At 50.0% G+C, this 20,736-nt stretch overlaps 1 protein-coding gene across 1 annotated transcript; it reads right to left on the bottom strand.

Annotated features, from left to right (window-relative positions):
* Window positions 1–540: 540 nt before the first annotated feature.
* Brme1 (break repair meiotic recombinase recruitment factor 1) lies at window positions 541–20,556 on the bottom strand. Its single transcript, XM_051169331.1, has 8 exons — window positions 20,363–20,556; window positions 19,876–19,926; window positions 10,350–10,524; window positions 8,958–9,036; window positions 4,847–6,085; window positions 2,126–2,223; window positions 966–1,058; window positions 541–667 (listed from the first exon to the last, which is right to left on the bottom strand). The coding sequence occupies exons 2-8, from the start codon at window positions 19,904–19,906 to the stop codon at window positions 541–543; spliced, it is 1,842 nt and encodes a 613-aa protein (XP_051025288.1). The 5' UTR covers window positions 19,907–19,926; window positions 20,363–20,556.
* Between the last annotated feature and the right edge of the window lie 180 nt (window positions 20,557–20,736).

Raw genomic sequence — 20,736 nt, 5'->3', positions numbered from 1 at the left:
GGGTGAGATGGGTGATCAGAGCTCGGTAGATGGGGACCTTGGCTGTAATACCTCAGGGAGGCTCGGTGCCCTCCAACCTGTGTGTGGATGTGTTGCCCATGCACACATAGCCCTTCTCCTAGAGAGCCCCTGACCTGTGTTTTGGCGGCCTCCACCCAGCCTTCTGAGGGTGAAGGCAGTGGCAGGAAAGCTGAGGTTAGAATAGGGACCAGGACCCTCTCCCCCACAGCTACACATCATTGGCTGCTACTGCATCGTTTATTTCTGCCTTCCCAAAAGTCACATGGAAAGCACGGGGGAAAGACAGGCACAAGAGGAAAAGACACCAGCCCCTCCACAAACAAGGACCACTGCAGCTCAGCTCCTGAGCCTGGGCTGGCAAACCGGGATGAGCATCTAGGTGGGGCCATGCTCTGTCAAATGACTTGCTGAAGCTCAGGCACCCTCTCCCATTGGAACAATATTGACCCTGGCCAAGAGGTTACCCTCAGCCTCCTGCATAGAGCCCATGGTAAGCTGACCCCCACAGGCTGCAGCAGTCTACAGGTCCCTCCAGCCCTGATCCCCTCTAGCAAGGCTCCCCAACCCCTTTGTCAGGTAAGGCAGAGGTTTGGTCTTCCTGCGCTTGAAGGCCTCCAGGTCCCGGTGGGTGCTCATAATCAGCCGGCTGTAGAAGAAGCAGAAGCAGGGCAGAACTAGCTGTGGCCTCCCCATTGCACAGGGCCCTGTCTCAGCCACACCTGCCAGTGGCTCCTCACAGGTGCCAGATGGCAGGTGTAAGCACAGCCTGCTTTATGAACATAACAGCCTGGGACATGCAGGTTAGAGCCGACAATCTGGATTCCACTGCACAATGCTGAGGCAGAGATAGCCAGGGCTGGGCTACCTGATTCCCTCACTACCTGTAGTCCGACCTCAGTGTCTACTCTGTTCCTTATCCCTCTAGTGACTAGAGTTGCCCTTACTTGAGACTGGAAAGCTCCACCACGAGGCCTCGCACCGTGTCTGTGGCATCTTGCATCCTGCAGGCCTCCTGGGCCCAGGTCCCTATAGCGGGTCTGTCAGGAAGGGGAGAAAGGAAGGATTGGCCTGAGGACTCAAAATGATCAGTCAGTCATTGGGTTAGAAGGGCTTCTCTGTAATGTCTTGCCCATTTTCCTACCCCCACCCAACATCCTGGGCTCCAGCCCCTGCCACCATGTACTGCCATGCCTGGGCTCCTGCCATTCCTTGACCCTTCCCACTAACAGGCACCACCTGAAAAGGACCTTGGCTCCTCCATTGTCTGCTCAAAGTGCACCGAATTCCTTCCTGACCATTTTTCCAGGGCCTCTAAGGACTCTGGAATATTCTTCCCTAGTTTGTCTTGATGGTTAGACTAACTCCTTGGACTGCCCCCTCTCAACACTTGGTCATCTGACTCTGATTTGTTCCCCATGATCTCTGGCACACAAGACAGTCTGACGGGGACATGCATATCCCTGTAGGAAATGCAGCCTCTATGTATGGGCACAGTAAGGGCCTTGTCAGCTCAGGTTAATAGCTAGCTTGGTCTGAGTGTCACCTCGCTGGAGCACCATTGACTGAGATCTTTCTCAGTAACAGTGGGTAACAGGGCTAACCTGCTTGTGGTACACTGAAGGAGGAAGTGTGCTGACACGTGGCAGAAGGGAGGCTGGGGAGGAAAAGGGACAAAGGAGGTCAGGTTGGCAACCTAGCCCTGTTTGATGATTGCTTGATGGAAACAGAAACTTGGCAGTAAATCATTGATAAGCCTGCAGACACAGGCTTGTGGAGGGAAGGCGTCCCCAGGCCAGACAGGGTAGGAAGGGGAAAGGGTGGGCTAGAGTGCCCAGAGTAGCTGCCCAGAGCCAGAGTTGAGGGCAGCCTCAAGACTGTGTCTGCCCACAGTTCCTAGCCTCACTTAGACCAGTTCATGGGACTCAGGAATGCCTAGGCTCCTCCTCTTAGGACACCCATATACAAGGAGGCTCCAACAGTTCAACATGCTGGAGCGACTGCCCCAAGGGACCCAGCTCCTAAGGACAGGCCCTTTGGGTGTCACCTAGGTTCCCAGGAGCATATGGGCTCCCATTCTGAATTGGAGACTGACTTGGAAGCCTACCTGGGCTGAGGTTTGGCCACTGCCTTTGGGGATCCTCCAACAGCATTTGGGTTAGGGACAGGGCAGCCAAGGCCTGGCACATCCCCTGCAGCAAAATCCTGGAAGGAGTAGGGACAGCGTGTGAGTCACCAACAGGGAAGCAGCCCCTAAGACTTCAGCTGAGTTTCCACAGAAGCAGCAGGATGCCATCAAGGGGCTCCAGACACAACTGTCATGCTGTCCCCTTTAGTGTCCTCACAACAGGCTGCTGTGCATGTGGTACACACTGATGAGCTCTATCCCGATCACAGTGGAAGTGTCCCAAAGTATCTTAAAAATCCTGGGTGCAATGGTGCACGCCTTTAACCCCACCACTTTTGGGGCAGAAGCAGGCAGATCCTGTGAGTTCAAGGCCAGCCTGGTCTACATGCAGAGTTCCAGGACAGCCAGGAGTAAGTACATAGACGATCTTGAAAAAACAACACATCCAGGCAAGATGGTACACACCTACAATCCTAGCAACTTGAGGGGCTGGGGCAGGATTGGTGCTTATGAGTTTGGGGCTAGCCTCTTGGTTTTCAGGCTACCCTGTGTGAGTGTCAGTGTGAGTCTGAGATCCTGCCTCTTTAAAAAAAAAGAGAGAGACAGACACCCTGGAGCCAGGGCACGTGAAACACTGGCAATTGGGAGACTGAGACAGGAAAACATGGGGTGGGGGAAGGGTTGAGGTCAGTGTGGCCTGCGAATGAGACACTGTCTCAGGACCCAAGTGGCAGCCATTGAAAAGAGGTGGTGTTACCTGCCTCAGGCATAAGTATCCTATACGGAAAGGAATCTGCATCTAGGCTGGCATGGGGTTCATGAGCAGACAGTGGCTGGGCTGGTGGTACAGACCTGGGAGGATCATTAGAGCCCAGCCAGGGCAACCTTGCATGACCTATCTAGGTGGTTCTTTGTTTTGTCTTTTGAGACAGGGTTTCTCTGTTACTCTGGCTGTCCTGAACTCGCATTGTAGACCAGGCTGGCCTCAAACTCACAGAGATCTGCCTGCCTCTGCCTTCTGAGTGCTGGGATTAAAGGTGTGCGCCACCATGCCTGGCAACAAGACCCATCTAGAACGAAATGAAATCTGATGTCACTTTGCCCACCTTACTACACTGCGATCTCCCCCTAAAAGGAGCACATCCCACCAGGCCTGTGGGGTGTTGCCTTTGACAGAAGGGGCCCTGGAAGGCCCAGAAACCCCAGCCAGATAGGACCAGCAGGTGCCCAAACCCTAGGAGGGACCAAAAAAATCTGCTTTTCCCCCCAAGTACAAGGGATAGAGCCCAGGGCTCCATTCCTGTTATTCAGCCATGTCAGCTGCACTAGGGTCAGACCAACACACCGAAGTGTCCTGCACAGACACACAGAGCTGAGGGAAAACCACATTCTTGAGAGGAGAGCACTGTACAGAGGGCAGAGAGTCTGTCACTGTAGGGTGACCTAGAGGCACGCCTTCCTCTGGGATGGCTGTGTGGCTGTGTGTAAGGTCAGCAGGAGACTCTCCCTGTTCTGTTCCCAAGTGTCCCTATGTTGGGAGAGCTAGCCTCTACCTTCTAGGAATGCCCAGTGTCAAAAGCTAACTGTTCCCAGGCTGGTGCTGCCTGTTAACTTTGGCATAGGCTGTGTCAGGTTCCTGTAGTCCTGATAGGTTTTGTTTACAGAAGTGGGATGGAACCCAGGGCTCTCCCTGTGCTAAGACAAGCCACACTGGGATACGCCTACAGCCCAAGATCCCCAAGAAGGATGGAAGAGCAGGCTCCCTCCTTGAAGTGTGGCTGCCTGTTTCTCTGATGGAGCGCGAGGTAAAACTCTGTTTGCATTGAGAGGTTGTCTAATGAAAAGCTTCCCTCAGAGTGGCAAAATGGACAGTCTAAGTGTCTCAACAGAAGGTTGTGGGTCAGTGTGACACCCTGGCTCTTTGGGAGGACACTCCCATAGCTTTCTGGAGGCCACCCAGCCTGATGTTCCAAGGCAGAGCAGCTTTAGACTCCAGGAGACATGGGTGCACCACAGGCTCCCCATCTCCAGCAGCTGCCTGGCCTCCTTCAGCCCCTGTACCACACTCGGTGTGGGAGAAAGCTACCTAGTCTCAGCATGTGGCAGTATTATCCCTATGTCAGATCAAGTGCTTTTTCCCAGGGGTGGGGCTGACAGGTAGCCTCGAATGGCTGACCTCTGCTCAGAGGCACGGAAGGTCACATCCGGGCAGCTGTGGATAGACAAGACCCTTAGTGTGGTGTGAACTACAACACAAAGCACAGTTACACGTGCAAGTGTAGGAAGATCAGTGAAGATGTGCAGTGAGGCTCAAAGGTGTGCGGACTCTTTCCAGTTCTCTGCTGTGAGGACACTCACTGGCTTCCTGACCTGTGTAGCTGGTAATGGTCCTCCACCTCCCCTGAGAGCCAGGGGCAGATGCTGGGCATGGGTGGCACACCTGAGGGCTCTAGTTATGGGAGGGAGGTCCAGGCTGACAAAGTCCCTGTCTGTCCCTATCCTAGGGCTCCTTAGCAGCATACAGGCCAGGCCCACACCAATAGCCAATAGGTCTACCTTTGCAGAAAACCACCTTACCCAAAGCTGCTGTGAGCCCCCACCCCAGACACCTGTGCTGTGTAACTGAGGTGTCAGGTACATCAGCCCCATCTTGTCACCTAGGAGGAGGTGGGAGTCTGCTGAGTACAGGAAAGCTCTTACCTGGTCAGGTCGGGCCTCCACATTGGGGTCATCCAAGGCACCCTGTATCTGGCTGTCAGGCAGGAAGTCTAGTTCCATTGTTGAGGACTCCTGCCATGCAGCCTGGTCTCTGGAACTGACATCTGTCTGCTGCTGCCCTGCCAGGTCTGTGGGAATGTCTGGGCTGCTGTGACAGGCTTTGGTCTCCTGGGGAAGGTCACTAGCTGAGCAAGTATGCTCTAGCTGAGAGGAGGCATGAGGGGACAGACTGAGGCCCTCACAGTCTTGAGGGCAGTCCAGGCTACTTAACTCCACTTCCTTTTGGCTTGTGGGCTGTGCCTGTAAAGGCTGCATTTCTGTCACTCCTAGCAACTGTCCATCAGAGCCAGGGTCCTTGGTGTTGACCCCTGGACCCATTTCCTGGGCTATATGGCCTGACTCTCCAGTTTCCACCAGGAGCTCTTGTTTCCCAAGAACTGCAGCCTCAGTGAAGCTCCCTAGGATGTTTCCAGGGGACCTCTCCTCCCAGCTGGCTTCCTCTCTGCCTGCTGTGGTCTCCTCAGCAAGAGGCGTGTAGCCCAGCAGAGTCCCACAGCAGCCTCCACCAGGGGTCTGCCCATCCAGAGAGCCCAGCAGCCCAGCCACCTCTGGAGCCCTCCGTTGCAGCACAGAGGGATCTAAGCTCTCATCTGTGGTGACACTGTCCATAAGAGGGGCATCTGCTGGGCTGCTGAGAACGTGTGTGGGGAGAGGGAGGTCTTGGGTCACAGACCAGGTCTTTAGGCATGGTGTGGTAGGGTCTGAGGCAGAGACTGATGCTGAAGTGTAGAGGATGTCCTCTCCTTCCTGGGGCTCCTCAGACTGCTGGTCCCCTGCTCCCTCTCCTTGGGCACCTCCTTCCTGTGGGACTCTTCTTTCTGCCTCCCTCCCTTCAGCATCAGCATCTGATAGGTGCCTTTCCTGGCTACTACTGTCTTGAACTGTGGTCCTCTGCATCTCAAAACCATTGTTCTCTGGGCTTCCGATATCTGGTGAGATAGTCCTCGCCTTTGAGCAGGTAGCATCTACCCATGTATGGTCTTCTGGTGTTTTGGCATCATGGAGAGGGAACCCTGGGGTCTTTTCCTGTGGCTGGCTGCCCGCCTGGAGGGCACCCAGCTCTGGCTCTGTTCCCTGTGGAAATAAAAGATTCGACCCTGGCCTTAGATAATGAAGCACTCTGAGGAACTTTCCTAGTTCTAGGTCCTCTAGTTGAGGACCCTGTCTTCAAGATCAGATGGTTACACCCATCACTAGATACCAGGGGCTGCTCCAGGCAGAGCTTTGTGCTGAGGCAGGACGACAAGAAACATAAAAGCCCCTCTTTTTATGGGTCCTTTCCTGCCAGCACCAAGCACTTAGGAGGTCAAAGCATAAAAACCCAGGTGGTAGGCTGTAGGGGTGGCTCCGTAAGAGAGCGCTTGCTAGCTGCACAAGGCCCTGAGTCCTATCTCCACATCAGTGAAGGATTTAAAGGCTCTGCTACCGAAGCCAGGCGTGGTGGCACACGCCTTTAATTGCAGCACTCAGGAGGCAAAGGCAGGGAGACTGCTGTGAGTTTGAGACCAGCCTGATGTATAAAGGGAGTCTAGGATAGCCAAGGCTACACAGAGAAATCCTGTCTTGAAAAATGGAAGGAAAAAAAAAAGTCTCTGCTACCAGTTGGCCCAATGATAAGACTCATCAGATTTTGTGTGTGTGTGTGTACGCGCGCACACTTGCCATGTTATACATATGGAGGCCATAGGACAACTTGTGGGAGTCTCTCTTCCGCAATGAGGGTCCCCAGGTTGTCATATCTGGTGACAAGACCCTTTACCTGTTAGATAAGATATACCAGAGCCAGTGAGATGGCTCAGTGGGTAGCGGTGGCACTTTCTGTCAAGCCTGATGACCTGAGTTTGATCCTGGAATCCACAAGGTGAAGAGAAGAGACTACAGAGTTGCTTTCTCCCACACCCACACTGTGGCACATGTACACACACCCACATACATGCATCTGGACAATAAGAAATACATCATTACAAAAACAGCAGGGCTAGAATTGGTGGCACATGTGTATCACATTTAGAAATTGAGGAGGGAATCAGACTTTGAGGCTGGTCTAGACCACAAAGTGAGAGTTTGTCTCAAAAACCCAACGATAATGGTGAAAACAGAGGTTTTCTATTGTGAGCTCACTATAGCTCACTGTAGTCCTAGTGCAACAAATGGTACAGATCACTTCCTTTTACTCACATCTTCCAGTGCGGACGCCTGTGTTGCTCACGCATGCATGCCATCCTGACCTGGACATGAGTTTGTGAAGACCTACCTGCCAGCACTTCAGGGAGAGGTAGAAGGATCAGGGCATGTGTCCTAAGTGGCATTGTCAACCCCAGGGTTCATGAAGGCAGGGGCAATCCTAGGACCCTCGAGGGCTGGAGACAGCCCAGCAGTTACCAGAGTATACTATTCTTGCAGAGGGCCAAATTTGATTCCTGGCACACTTTAGGGTGCTTACAACTACTACAACTCCAGCTCCAGAGACACTGGTGCCCTTTTCTGCCTCTGATGGCATTGACACTCACATGCGCACACACACATTCTGACTTTATATGTATGTGCATGATATGGGTATTTTGCCTGCACCACTACATGTGCCCTTGAAGACCAGAAGAGAGCATCTTATTCTCTGGAACCAGAGTTACAGATCATTATGAGCTGCCATGTTGGTGCTGGGAATTGAACCTAGATTCTCTGAAGAGCAGGCAGAGCTTTTAACTGCTGAGCCATCTCTCCAGCCCCTATGTTTAAAAAAAGGCTGCTAAAGAAGCCCAAAGAAGCAGAGGAGGTTCAGGAAAAGCACACTACCTTTCTGAATTTGATGATTTCTGTATCATGGTACACGCAGTAGTCTCAGAGACAATGCTTAGCATGCAGTGCTTACGGGGCACAGAGCTGCAGAAGTCAGGGAAGAGCATGGCTAAGCAGCAGGAGCAGCCGACTAAGGCAGGCGCTTACCTGGCTTGCGTTGCAGCTCTCTGGGTCCTCTTCCAATGCCGTGGCTTTTCTTACTCTTGTCCTCTTTGGTTTGGAAAACTGAGGGACAAACCTCCCAACCGAGTTCTGTAAGAGCAACACAAGAACAAAGCAGGGTCTCAGAAGAGTAGCCTTAGCACATCCCTTCCTTTCTCTTCTCTTTGTGCAGTGCTGGGACTGAGCTTCATGCTTGCTAGAGCACTGTGCTCAGGTACAGGCGAGCCCTTACTGTGCAACCTTTTCTTTTTTTCTTTTTCTTGAGATAAGGTCTCTCTGTGTAGCCCTGGCTGTCTTGGAATTCACTATGTAGACCAGGCCTGGCTCTTGTCTCCTGAGTGCCGGGACCAAAGGTGTGTGCCACTATGCCAAACTCCTCCTTACTTTAAGGTGGTTTTTGTTTTGTTTGTTTGTTTTCTGGATTTTTGATTTTTTGAGATGAGATTTGCCTAGATCTTGATATATAGCTGAAGTTGACTTTGACTTCCTTTAATTCCTGGTCCTCCTCTCCTCATCTCTGGAGTACTAGAATTACAGGTCTGTCCTATCATGCCTGGTTATACAGCCTTGGGGATAAAACCCAGGGCTTCATGCACGGTAGGGAAAGCATTCCAACTGAGCTACACCCCAACCATACCTCTGTTACCCACCATCCCTAACCTTTCACCCCCTTACCTTGTTTCCTCTATTTTTAGTTTTTGGTTTTTTGAAACAGGGTTTTTCTGTGTAGCCCTGGCTGTCCTAAACTAGCTCAGTAGACCAGGCTGGCCTCAAACTCACAGAGATCCCCCTGCCTCTGCCTCCTAAGTGCTGTGATTAAAGGCATACACTGGGCTTGTTTCTCAAGACAAAGTCTAACTTTATAGCCCAGGCTAGTCCAGGCAGGCCTTGAACTCAGATTCACCTGTTTCTGTTTGTCAAGTTGTGGGATTAAAGGTGTATACCACCACATTTGGCCTTGATTTCCGTTCTTGTGCTCTCACACACAGCAGTTGTCTTCTGTCCCTGCAGCCCTGTGGGCAGTGACATGCTGCTGGCTGGGAACAGGATACAGAACTTACAACAGGAGGCTCACCTGGGAAGGAGGCAGGGGGCTCAGCTCTTCTGGGGACCCTGGGAGATCAGAGGCGGCTCCTGCATCCTCCACAGGGCAGCTGAGTGGACAGAAGCAAAACAGAGAAGGACCCAAGTCCTTCCTGATGTCATTTACATACCAAGACCCAAAGGAAGGTCAGGTCCAGTTCCCGCAGTGGAGCCTAGTATGTGAGGCTATGGGTTCTATCCCCAACACACACACACACACACACACACACACACACACACACACACACACACACATATACACACACACGGAAATATATAGCACACCACCCCCAGCCCCCCCACACACACACTCAAAGGACAAAAGTAAATGAGAACCTAAATGAAAAGTCATTCTGGGCTGGAGAGATGGCTCAGAGGTTAAGAGCACTGTCTGTTCTTTCATAAGTCATGAGTTCAATTCCCAGCAACCACATGGTGACTCACTCTTCTGGCCTGCAGTTGCACATGCAGACAGAGCACTTAACACATAAAATAAATACAACCTTTAAAAAAAGAAAAGGTCATTCTGAATCCTCCAGGGAGGCCCTGAAAGTCCTTTTTAGAGTTTAAAAGATACATCAATTCCATTTTCCTCCCCCACAGGCCTGACACAAGTCTGCAGCGTGAACATTTGTGGCTTCATGGTGCCACTGTGAACAAGACTGCTGTGACTGAAGTCAGACAGACCCACATACAAAAGAGCTGTGGTGGGCTGAACACATGCCTCAACATTTTAAATTCAGTAAGTGTGGTCACCTAGGCCAGTGTCTTCCCCAAAGACTTCAGTCACCAGTCACTTGCTCCTCCTAATTCCACGCTCTTTCCTTCCTTTTGGAGATAGGATCTTGCTATGTAACCAAGCTGGCCTCAAGCTCACAGAAGTCTACCTGCCTCAGCTTCCACATGCTGGGGTTAAAGGCATATGTTACCCTGACTGAACTGTTTTTCTAACACATGTGTGCATGTGCATGCACGCATGTGTGCATGTACATGCATGCGTGTGGAGTCCAAAGGGAAATGTCAGTTGTCATCCTCAGGACACCGAGTCTCCCCAGCACTGGTTACAGGACTCAGCACCATGATGAGACTTTTCCACATGGGTTCTAGAGATGAAACCCAGGTCTTTGTGCTTGTCAAAGGAGTTGCTTACCACCTGAGCTTCTCCCAGCTCTGTTCTATAGTGTGGTGAGATTGAGACTGAATCGGTGTCACCTGTGGCCGTTCTCTCAGGAAGAGAGCTCTGAGAAGCAAGGCTTGAGCCTGAGCCTCAGAAAGGGTTGCAGTGCCGGCAGGTCATCCTGGCCCACTCCATTCTGCCTTTCCCATGGGCTTGCTGTGAGTGACTGAAGTAGGAGAAGGCTGCTGCAAAGTCTGAGCCACCTACCTGGAAACTTCGGGCAGTGGTCCCTCCCCAGCTTGCTCTGCAGAGGCAGCAGGTTCTGAGCTGTTGGCTGGCTCTCTGGAGTGTTGTGAGTGGACCAGCATGGAGCTCTGGGGGCTTCCGTGGGAGTCTGTCAGCCGTGGGTTCTTAGAAGGCTTTGGGGAATGGAGGCCAGTCCCTGGTTTAGAGAGGGAAGTGAGGGGCAGGGATGCAGATCAGGTTTAGTTAGTTGTCAGCTTAGCACGGCAGGACCACAGCTGGTCTGTAGTTGAGTGGGTCTGTGATGAGGGTGGAAGGCTAGTTCTGATGCTTACTGGGTGAGGGGGAGATGGGAGGGAGCCCCATTCAAGATGGGGGACCCATTCCCTTTGTGGCCAATGTTAGTATTCTGCTTAAGTCTGCCTACCTGTGATGTCATTGCCTATGTGCCACAGGGGCGTGGCCTTGCCCAGTGTATAAAAGGACAGACCGACCCCTCTCTTATCCTCTCTTACCTCCTTACTCCTTCCCCCCCCCCACCCCTCCCCGCTACCTCTTTCTCTCTTCCTCTGTCTCTCTGGGGCACTCCTCCCCCTTTCCTTCTTTCCCCATGCTCATTTAATAAACCTCATATAACCTAGTATCTGCTGCCTGGTAATTTACATTTTATTATCATGTTATTATTAATAATAAAAGCCATACATTTAGATTTTTTCTTTTCTGGTGACGTGGCATCTTACTGTGTAGCCCAGGCTGGCTATGAACTCTCCATCCTGCTGCCTCAGCTTCCAAAATGCAGGAATGACAGGTGACCTACATTTCGGAAGCTGATTCCAGGACTTTGTATGTGTACATGCAAGTGTACCTGTTTATACATGTGCATGTGTGTGGAGGTCAGGAGTGAACATGTAGTGTAATTTCTGAGGAATCACTCAGCTTATTGTTTGTTGACAGGCATTCTCACTGGGACCTGGAACTCATCAAGTAGGCTAGGCTGGCTGGGTGGCAGCAAGCCCCAGGGAACATTCTGTCCCTGCCTCCCCAGGACTGGGATTACAAGTGTGCCACCTCACATACGCTTCACCAACTGAGCCAGTTGTGGCCCAGCAACCAAGAGCCAGATCTGGCCCATGTCTAGAGCCCACACATTCCCGACTCCCTTGCATGTCTATAGAGCACCTGTTGTATAATGGGCCTCTTCCCAGGTAAGTAGAAAAAAAATAGAAAAGCCAAACCTGAATACTGCCTTGTTTGGAATTCAGTCAAACTCCTCCTAGGCTCAGCTCAGGCTAAAAATGAATAATAAGCCTTTAATCCCAGCACTCGGGAGGTAGAGGCAGGCGGATCGCTGTGAGTTTGAGGCCAGCCTGGTCTACAAAGCGAGTCCAGGACAGCCAAGGCTACACAGAGAAACCCTGTCTCGAAAAACCTAAATAAATAAATAAATAAATATTAAAATCTAGAGAGTTGGGGAGATGACTTTAGCTGCAAAGTGCTTGAAGCACAGCATGGGAACCAGTTGGTGAGCTACAGGCCCAGGAGAGACCCCGACTCAACAAGGGGGGAGTGACTGAGGAAGACACCTGACCTCTACCAGACATAGGCAGACACAAATGCACACGCACTGTACCTACATGCACAAACATGAACACATAAACATACAACAGGGCTACGATAGAACTGAAGACCGTGGTCATGTCAGGCAAGTATTCTAGTACTAAGCCATGCCCCAGCCTTCCAGTACTTTCTTTTTCTGTTGTTCTGTTGCTGTGCATTTGCTGAGCAGTCTCCATGGCACACACTGTCCTCCCTAAGGCCCTGCAGCTGTCCAGGCTGTCATCCCACAGGTGCCTGCTCCAGCCAGCACTGTGAGCCCAGGAAGTTCCTGAGGATGTGTCTTAGGTTTCCACCTCTCATTCTGCCACAAAAGGCAAAAATAAATTTCTTTGTTTGGTTGGTTGCCTGAGACTGATCCTAAACACCAGCTTGCTTGGCTGACTCAATGGACATTTGTACCAAAATAAAAGGCAAAAATATCAACAGCCATGAACAGTACTTCCTATGATTAGTCCCCACAGGACTAATTCAAATAAAATAAAGCAGAACCTCATGTTCCACACCAAAAACTGAAGATACAGGAAGTAAAGGGCCTGTTTTCATCACCTGCCAGGGCCTTCTTCCTAGTTTTCTACCCCATCTGTGGACACACAGGAAAAGGTCCATAGGGCTGTGCAGTCCAAGGCCAAGAGAAGTGACCTGCCATGGGTGGACCCAATTATCCTGTTTTCTCCTCAAAGGTCAGAGAAATCCCTGTGCCTCTTAAGTGGCCTAGACACTCTGCACAAAACAGGTACAAGCTGTTGATTATTTTTGTCTCACTATGAGGGGAAAATGTGTACCATTCTTTAAATTCCTCCCTCCTGGCCAGGTGTGATGACACCTTTAAGTCAGCCTAGTCTACATACTAACAAGCTACACAGTAAAACCTTGTCTCAGAAAGAAATGAGCAAATCCATGGTTCACCTCCACCCTAGGAAAGACAGATACCCTAGTAACAGGGAAGCTGCAATACCTCAAATAACACTGGGTGTTTTAAAGCCATTAAGGGCCAGGAATGGTGGCACACAGCTGTGAGTTTGAGGCCAACCTGGTCTACAGAGGTAAGTTCCAGACCAGCCAGAGCTCCACAGAGAAACCCTGTATCTAAAACCAAAACAAACCAAACAGACCCAGAATTGGTAAGTCAGCATGTGTGGTGTGTGGTGGTTGTACTCAGTAAAAACACAGGGGCTAGCGCAATGGCTGTCAGGAAAGGGCCTGTCATGCAAACATAAGGACTTGAGTTTGGATTCCCAGTACACTTGTAAAAGCCAAGGCAATCACATATCTGCCCATAAGCCCAGCGCTCAGAGGCGGGGTGGGGCATGGAAACAGTCTTGCTGAACTGATGAGCTTCAGGTTCAGAGAGAGACCCTGTCTCAAAAATAAAGCGGAGAGTTATCGAGGAAAATACCTGATGCTGACATCTGACCTCAACATGCATACACACCTGCACATACCACTAAGACAGCCATGTATAACACATGCGCATGTACACATACACACACACACACACACACACACACACACACACACACGGGGGCGGGAGGCAATCTCGGGACCTCAGTATTTGAGTGTGCAGACAGTTTTCTGTAGCTATAGGTTCCTCATTTACAGGTTTAACCAATCATGGAGAAAAACTGTATACTAATGGAGTAGAGACATTTCCTAGCTGCATCCCCAAGCAATACAGTGTAATGATTTACATATCATTTACATCCTGCTCCGCATTCTTAGTCATCTAGGGATTGAGTCCACTGGTAGACGCTATGCGAACACTCCGGTGTTCTATATAAGGCACTTGGACATTGCGGATTCTGGTAGGAGTGGGAGTCCTGAATGAGTCCAGCTGTACACAGAAGAGTATGAAAGGAGTAATAAATTTTTTTTTTAAGTACTAATATAATGAGGTTGGTTTCCTGTTCTTTTCTTTTTGGGGGGGGGCGCATTTCCAGATAGGGTTTCTCTATGTAACCCTGGCTGTCCTGAACTTGCTTTGTTGACCAGGCTGGCCTTGAACTCACAGTGATCTACCTACCTCTGCCTCCTGAGTGCTGGGATTAAAGGTGTGCACCAGCACACTCTTGGTTTTTATTTATTTATTTATTTTATTTTGGCTTTTTGAGACAGGGTTTCTCTGTGTAGCCTTGACTGTCCTAGACTCACTTTGCAGACCAGGCTGGCCTCAAATTCACGGCAATCCTCCTGCCTCTGCCTTCCGAGTGCTGGGATTAAAGGCATGTGCCACCATGCCCAGCCTGGTTTATTTTTAATATTTATTGATGTGCAGCTCTAGCTGCACGTACACCTGCAGGCCAGAAGAGGGCATCAGATCACACTCTAGATGGCTGTGAGCCACCATGTGGTTGCTGGGAATTGAACTCAGGACCTCTGGAGGAGCAGACAGTGCTGTTAACCTGTGAGCCATGTCCCCAGCCCATGGTTTTCTGTTCTTCATAGTGTGACCACTGTCCTTTTATTCTGTTAGATATTGATGACAGGGGAAGCTAGGGAAGAAAAGATAGAACTCCTCAAACTATTTCTGAGACTTATCATTTAGGCCCCAAATTATTTCGAAATGAAAAGTTTATTTTTTCAACTGAGAGATCCAGGCTAGCCTCAGATTGCTTCAGACTCCCAAGTGCTGGCATTACATGTGTGAGACACCACAACTGGCACAACGGATTTTCAACTCTAAAAGGATGAAGCAATTGAGCATTCTGCTGCTGAGCTATGGCACCTTTTTCAGTCCAGTACTGCAAACAAGTCAGTCTCCTGGACAGGGCAGGGAGCAGCAGTGTGCACAGCTGTCCTCATAGAGACCCTGTGTTCTGAGGGCTGTCCTGGGATTGTAGGTTAGAAGCACCTGCTCTGGCTGCCACCTACTAGGTGCCAGAAGCATCTTCCCTCATATCCTCCACCCCAGTATGAAAATAAAAAATATTTACAACCATTGCTGATTACCCCCCAAGGAGCTCCGCCCGGGCAAACAAAAACCAAGTTTGTAAAAGTGGCCTGCTGGACTAGCATGTCCAGGCCGGGTTCATACCCAGTACTTCAAAATGAAGAAACTTGGGTTTTAAATAAATGGAATCATTTTATTTCATGCTGGGTGGTGGTGCCGCATGATTTTAATCCCAGCACTCGGGAGGCAGAGGCAGGAGGGTCTCTGTGAGTTTGGGACAGTCTTGTCTACAGAGTACATTCCAGGACAGGCAGGGATACACAGAGAAATTTTTGTTTGTTTTCTTTGTTTTTGTTTTTGTTTTAGACAGAGTCTCTCTATGTAGCCTTGGCTGTCCTGGACTCACTTTGTAGACCAGGCTGGCCTCGAACTCACAGAGATTCACCTGCCTCTGCCTCCCGAGTGCTGGGATTAAAGGCGTGTCACCACCCTTGGCTTTGATTTTTTTTTATTACATTTATTTATTTGTGTATCAGGGAGACATGTGTAGGAGTCAGTTCTGTCCTTTGAGACTCCTGGGATCAAACAGAGGTAGACTGGCTTAGAGGCAAGCACTTTTACCCACTGAGTCATCTTGCTAGCCTAAGAAGAAAAAAAAAATTTAAGTTAAAAAAAATGTGGGGGGGGCAGGGTGCACATGTGTGGAGGGCAGTGGCTTCCTCAGCTGCTGTGGGGGTTCAGATGAGAATGGCCGCCACAGGCTCGTGTATTTGAATGTTTGGTCCTTAGTTGACAGAAGTTTTGAGAAGGATTAGGAGATGTGAATTTACTGGAGGTTTCAAAATGCCACACCAGACCTAGTCTCAGTCTCTCTCTCTCTCCCCCTGCTCCCCGCCACCTCCCCTGGGCCTGCTGCCTGTGGATAAGACGGTAAGCTCTCAGCTACTGCTCCAGCACAGTGCCTACCTGCTGCTGTGTTCCCCGCCATGTGGTCATGGCCTCATCCTCTGAAACTGTAAGCAAGCCCCCAATTAAATCCTTTCTAAGTTGCTTTGGCCATGGCGTCTCCTCACAGCAATAGAGCAGTAACTAAGACAGGTTTTGTCCACCTGTCTTTAGAGGCAGGGTCTCTCACTCGCCTGAAGCTTGTCAAGTAGGCAGGGCAGCTGCCCATCAGGCTCCAGGGATCCGCCTGTTTGCTCCTCTGCCCAGTGCTGGGACTACAAGCACGTGTCACCACGCCCAGCGTTTACATGGGCTGTGAGGGTCTTTATGGTTTCAAGGCAAGCACTTTATCAACTGAGCAATCCCTGGGTCCCTAAAAACTGAGTTTTATTTTAATTTTCGGCTTAAAATGTTAAAATTGTATGTTCTATTATAAATGTTATGAGATTTATTTGTGGCAAATTTATATACTTTTTAAAGAAAGTGTGAAACTGACTATTAACTGTAAAAAAAGACCCAGGAGGGGTACATCCTCTCAAAGTCCTCACGTCCCCGCCTCTCAGGCATCAGGGTCCTACTGGAACTTTGCTAAGCCAGCCAGTGTGGGGAATGGTGGCCTCTCCTGGGAAGGGGAAAGGAGACACAGATCCTGGGCTCCCTAAACTTATTCAGATTCCAGGGAGATGAACAGAGGAGTGCGGTGTGCAAGACAGGGACTTGGTGGGGGAGGGGCTGTCAGTGGGAAAACCACAGGCTAGGTAGTTTTTTCAGTGCAACCCAGAAATGGTAGACTCAAGTTTTTAGTTTTAAGGGGAAAAAAATGGCTTTCTCTCAAAACCATGCACAGTATTTCCAAACAAAAATCTTCAGATGCACAAACTTCACCTAAATACGTACACACGTGTGATAAATAGCTTAGGACATCAGAAACCCAGAGCATCTCCTTCCCCACGAGAGGGCGCACAGAGAGTGAAGCCAGGTAGTGGCTGTTTGACGGCCACCATCACCAGGAGCCACACTCTGTACAGACAGGCCTCACAGATGATGGCCAATTTTGTTGTTATTATTATTTAGCTAGGGCAAAGTCAACAGATGGCTACCCTTGGATACACTGTCAGTCACAGTTTGCATTAGCCACAGTGGCACTCATGGACATACCAGGCTCAGTCAGAAATGGACCAAGGGGCACCTTTATCTGCCTTTTTTTGTTTTTTGGTTGTTTTTTGTTGTTGTTGTTGTTGTTTGTTTGTTTTGTTTTTGAGACAGGGTTTCTGTGTGGCCTTGGTTGTCCTAGACTTGCTTTGTAGACCAGGCTGGCCTTGAACTCACAGGAATCTGCCTGCCTCTGCCTCCTGAGTGCTGGGATTAAAGGCGTGCGCCACCACACCCGGCTCTTTATCTGTCTTTTATGCTAGGGGTAAAGCATAGTAGTAGAGTGTGAGGCCCTGAGTTCATCCCCAGCACTGCAAAATATAAAATAACTCACGGTAGGTCCATTATTATGGCTCAGTTATTTAACTGGAACTGTGACATAGACTGGGTTATCCACAAGCACAGTGAACAGAGCCCAACCAAGCAGATTTTTGGATCTGGGTTAGAAATAGTCACACATCAGATGATCTGGCATCAGCCCTCTGCAGGAATCATCTCTTCGATAGTTACACGTCGACCCTGAAACCTGAAGTGAGACAAAACCTCTCGGCCTCCTAGCCTTGGGACCAGAGGCGAGGGGAAGTACTAGAAAATGTTCATTTTTATTATAGGCCCTGCTCCATAATTTCTATTATTCCTACTAGCCTCTTCACTCTCTTTTAAGGTACTAGCGAGAGCTGGCTGTGGTGGTGGTAATTGTGGTCTCGGCCTCCTAGAAAGCTAAGGAGTCACCTGAGCCCAGAAGTTCAGCACCAGACTGAGAAGGTAGTGTGTTGAAGGGAGTACATGTGCGCAGGGCAGAACCCAAAGCCTGCCGTCAGTCTTCAGGAGCATCCCTCCTTGGTGTGTGTGCGTGTATGTGCCTGCATGGGCATGCCAGTGCTCTTGCCTGAATTTAAGTGAGCGTGTGGAGTCAGAGGTCAATATTAGGTATTTTCCTTCCTCTACTTGTATCCTGTACATTTAACATTTTTTTATTTGTATGGGTGTTTTCTCTGCATGTATGTTTATGCACCATATGCATGCCCACTTGAGGCCAGAAGACGGGGTGGAACTGGAGTTACAAAATGGTTGTTAGCTTCCATTGTGGGTTCTGGGAATTGAACTTGGGCTCTCTGGAAAAACAGTGCTCCTAACCTCTGAGCCACCTCTCCAGCCCCACATCTTATTTTCTGAGGTAAGTTCTCTCACTGCACCTCAAGTTCCATGCTGTGTCTAGACTAGCTGTCTGCACTCCCCAGGGTTGCAGATGCACACTATTACACCCAACTGTTGTGCGTTAGGAATCCAAACTCAAGTCCTTGTTCGCGCAGCAAAGACTTTACTCACTGAGCCATCTCCCCAGCCCCCAACTTTTCTTAAGGGGGTCTCTCGCTCACCTGGAACTTACCTAATAGGCTAGACTAGTTGACCCAAGTCACTGGGATTACAAGTCAGGGCCACCATGCCTAGCTCTTTAAAAATGGTTCTGAGGCTGGAGAGATGGCTCAGAGGTTAAGAGCACTACCTGCTCTTCCAAAGGTCCCAAGCTCAGTTCCCAACAACCACATGGTGGCTCACAGTCATCCATACTGAGATCTGGTGCCCTCTTCTGGCATGCAGGGGGTACATGCAGGTGGAACATTCTATACATAATAAATAAATCTTTTTTAAAAAAATGGTCCTAGTTGGAGCTGGAGAGATGGCTCAGCAGTTAGGAGCACCGAATGCTCCTCCAGAGGACCTGAGTTCAATTCCCAGCACCCACATGGCAGCTCACAACTGTCTGTAACTCCAAGATCTGACACCGTCACACAGACATACGTGTGTGAAGCAGGCAAACACCACGGCAGATAAATAAATAATTAATTAATTAAAAACTGTTGTGGCGTCTGAGCGCAGGTCCTCATGCTTGTCTGGCAAGCACTTCGCTGAGCCACCTCTGCAGCCCCTGTGTATTTACACATCAAAACACCTGCCCTTGGAAAGCTGAGGCAGGAGGATCACAATCTCAAAGCCAGCCTGACCTACATGAAGTCTCAGTTAGGATTTCTATTGCTGTGATAAAACGCTATGACCAAAAGCAAGTCAAGGAAGAAAGAGTTTACTTCCCTTTACATCATAGCCCGTCATCAAAGGAAGTCAGGGTGGGATCCTCAGGAGTTGACACACTGCCTACGGAGGGACGCTGCTTGCTGGCTTTCACCCCATGGCTAACTCAGCCTGATTTCTTCAATAACTTAGGACTCTTCTTGCTCCCAGGCAGAATTCCCCAGTAAACTGGACCCACCCAGATTGACTGCACCCACGTCAATCATTAATCAAGAAAACATTTTACAGGCTTGCCTATAGGCAAATCTCTTGGAGGCATTTTCTCAATTTAGAGTTCCCTTTCTCAAAGGACTCTAGCTTGTGTCAAACTGACACTAAACTAGTTAGAACACATGGCAAGAATCCCATCTGCCATCTCAAAAACAAAAACAGAAAGGTCAACTTGGGACAGAGATGTGGTTTCACGGTAGAGTGTTTTATCATGCAGAAGGCCCTGTGTTCATATTAAAAAGCCTATTTGAGGCTGGGCGGTGGTGGTGCACGCCTTTAATCCCAGCACTTAGGAGGCAGAGGCAGGTGGATCTCTGTAAGTTTGAGGCCAGCTTGGTCTATATAGAGAGCTAGTTCCAGGACAGCCAGGGCAACACAGAGAAACCCTGCCTGGAAAAAAAAAAAATCAAAATTAATTAACTAATTCATTAATAATACATTTTTAAAAACATTTTGAGAGCTGGGCGTGGTGGCGCACGCCTTTAATCCCAGCACTCGGGAGGCAGAGGCAGGCGGATCGCTGTGAGTTCGAGGCCAGCCTGGTCTACAAAGTGAATCCAGGATGGCCAAGGCTACACAGAGAAACCCTGTCTCAAAAAACCAAAAAAAAAAAAAAAAAAAAAAAAACATTTTGAATAAGCCAAATACCTGAGTTCCGCAGCTTCTTCTTATTATTCATTTTATCTTTTCCTGAGAAATCTGAAAACAACAAACAAAACTCTCCAGCTGTTGCCAGCACTATATGCCCCCACAGTTTCCCTCCTCCACTGAGCCCATCTGGCAGCCGGATAAGGGGAGTCAGCTGGACTCCAGGCCACTGGGTGGGACGCCAGATCATACAGCCATCTTGGACTATGGCCAGGTGGAAATTCACACCCTTTCCCTGTGTGAAAGTGCTATCTTTTGACCTCCTCCGGATCCCTGCACTAGTCTCTGGGTTGGAGACAACTTTGTTTCACCCCCCAGCCCCCGCCCAGAACCTAATTATCTAGGATGTGGGGGTACTTGGGAGCTTTTGAGAGGCCACTGGAGACCCATCAAAGTCAAGAAATGCTTTAGGAAGGCCACCCCAAGGCAAGAGTCATTTCTGGTCCATGTCTTCGGGCAGTGGGACCTACGGCAAGCCAGAACCAACCTGGGCCACAGCAGTTATGGAAGTCGCGCTGTCCTTAGTAGGGATGAGGTCAGCTTGGATCTGATGGGGAATAAATCGCCTAAATCATTTGTGTGACCTTTTGGGGAAATGCCCACATTGGCAGTCGCGAGGACCGCGTGGCAAACAGGCGCTGAGGGATGCGAAGGCCTGAGGCCTTGCAATATGAACCCGGCTCCGCGCGGCGACCTGCCCCACAGTGACCAACAGCAGGGACACTCACACCCACAAAGTCAGACAGAGCGGGGTGCAGCGGTGAGAAGCTACAGCCTTTATAGGACGTCACGCCACGGCGCCCTCACACCTGCAGCGCTCCGCCTCTTTCCCGCCCTCGAGGCCCCGCCCTCCGATCGCGC

This window comes from Acomys russatus, chromosome 26, assembly GCF_903995435.1.
Source record: "Acomys russatus chromosome 26, mAcoRus1.1, whole genome shotgun sequence".
In the NCBI taxonomy this organism is placed as follows: Eukaryota; Metazoa; Chordata; class Mammalia; order Rodentia; family Muridae; genus Acomys; species Acomys russatus.
The sequence above is the reverse complement of the archived record's forward strand: the minus strand, read 5'-3'. Positions and strand labels throughout refer to the sequence as shown.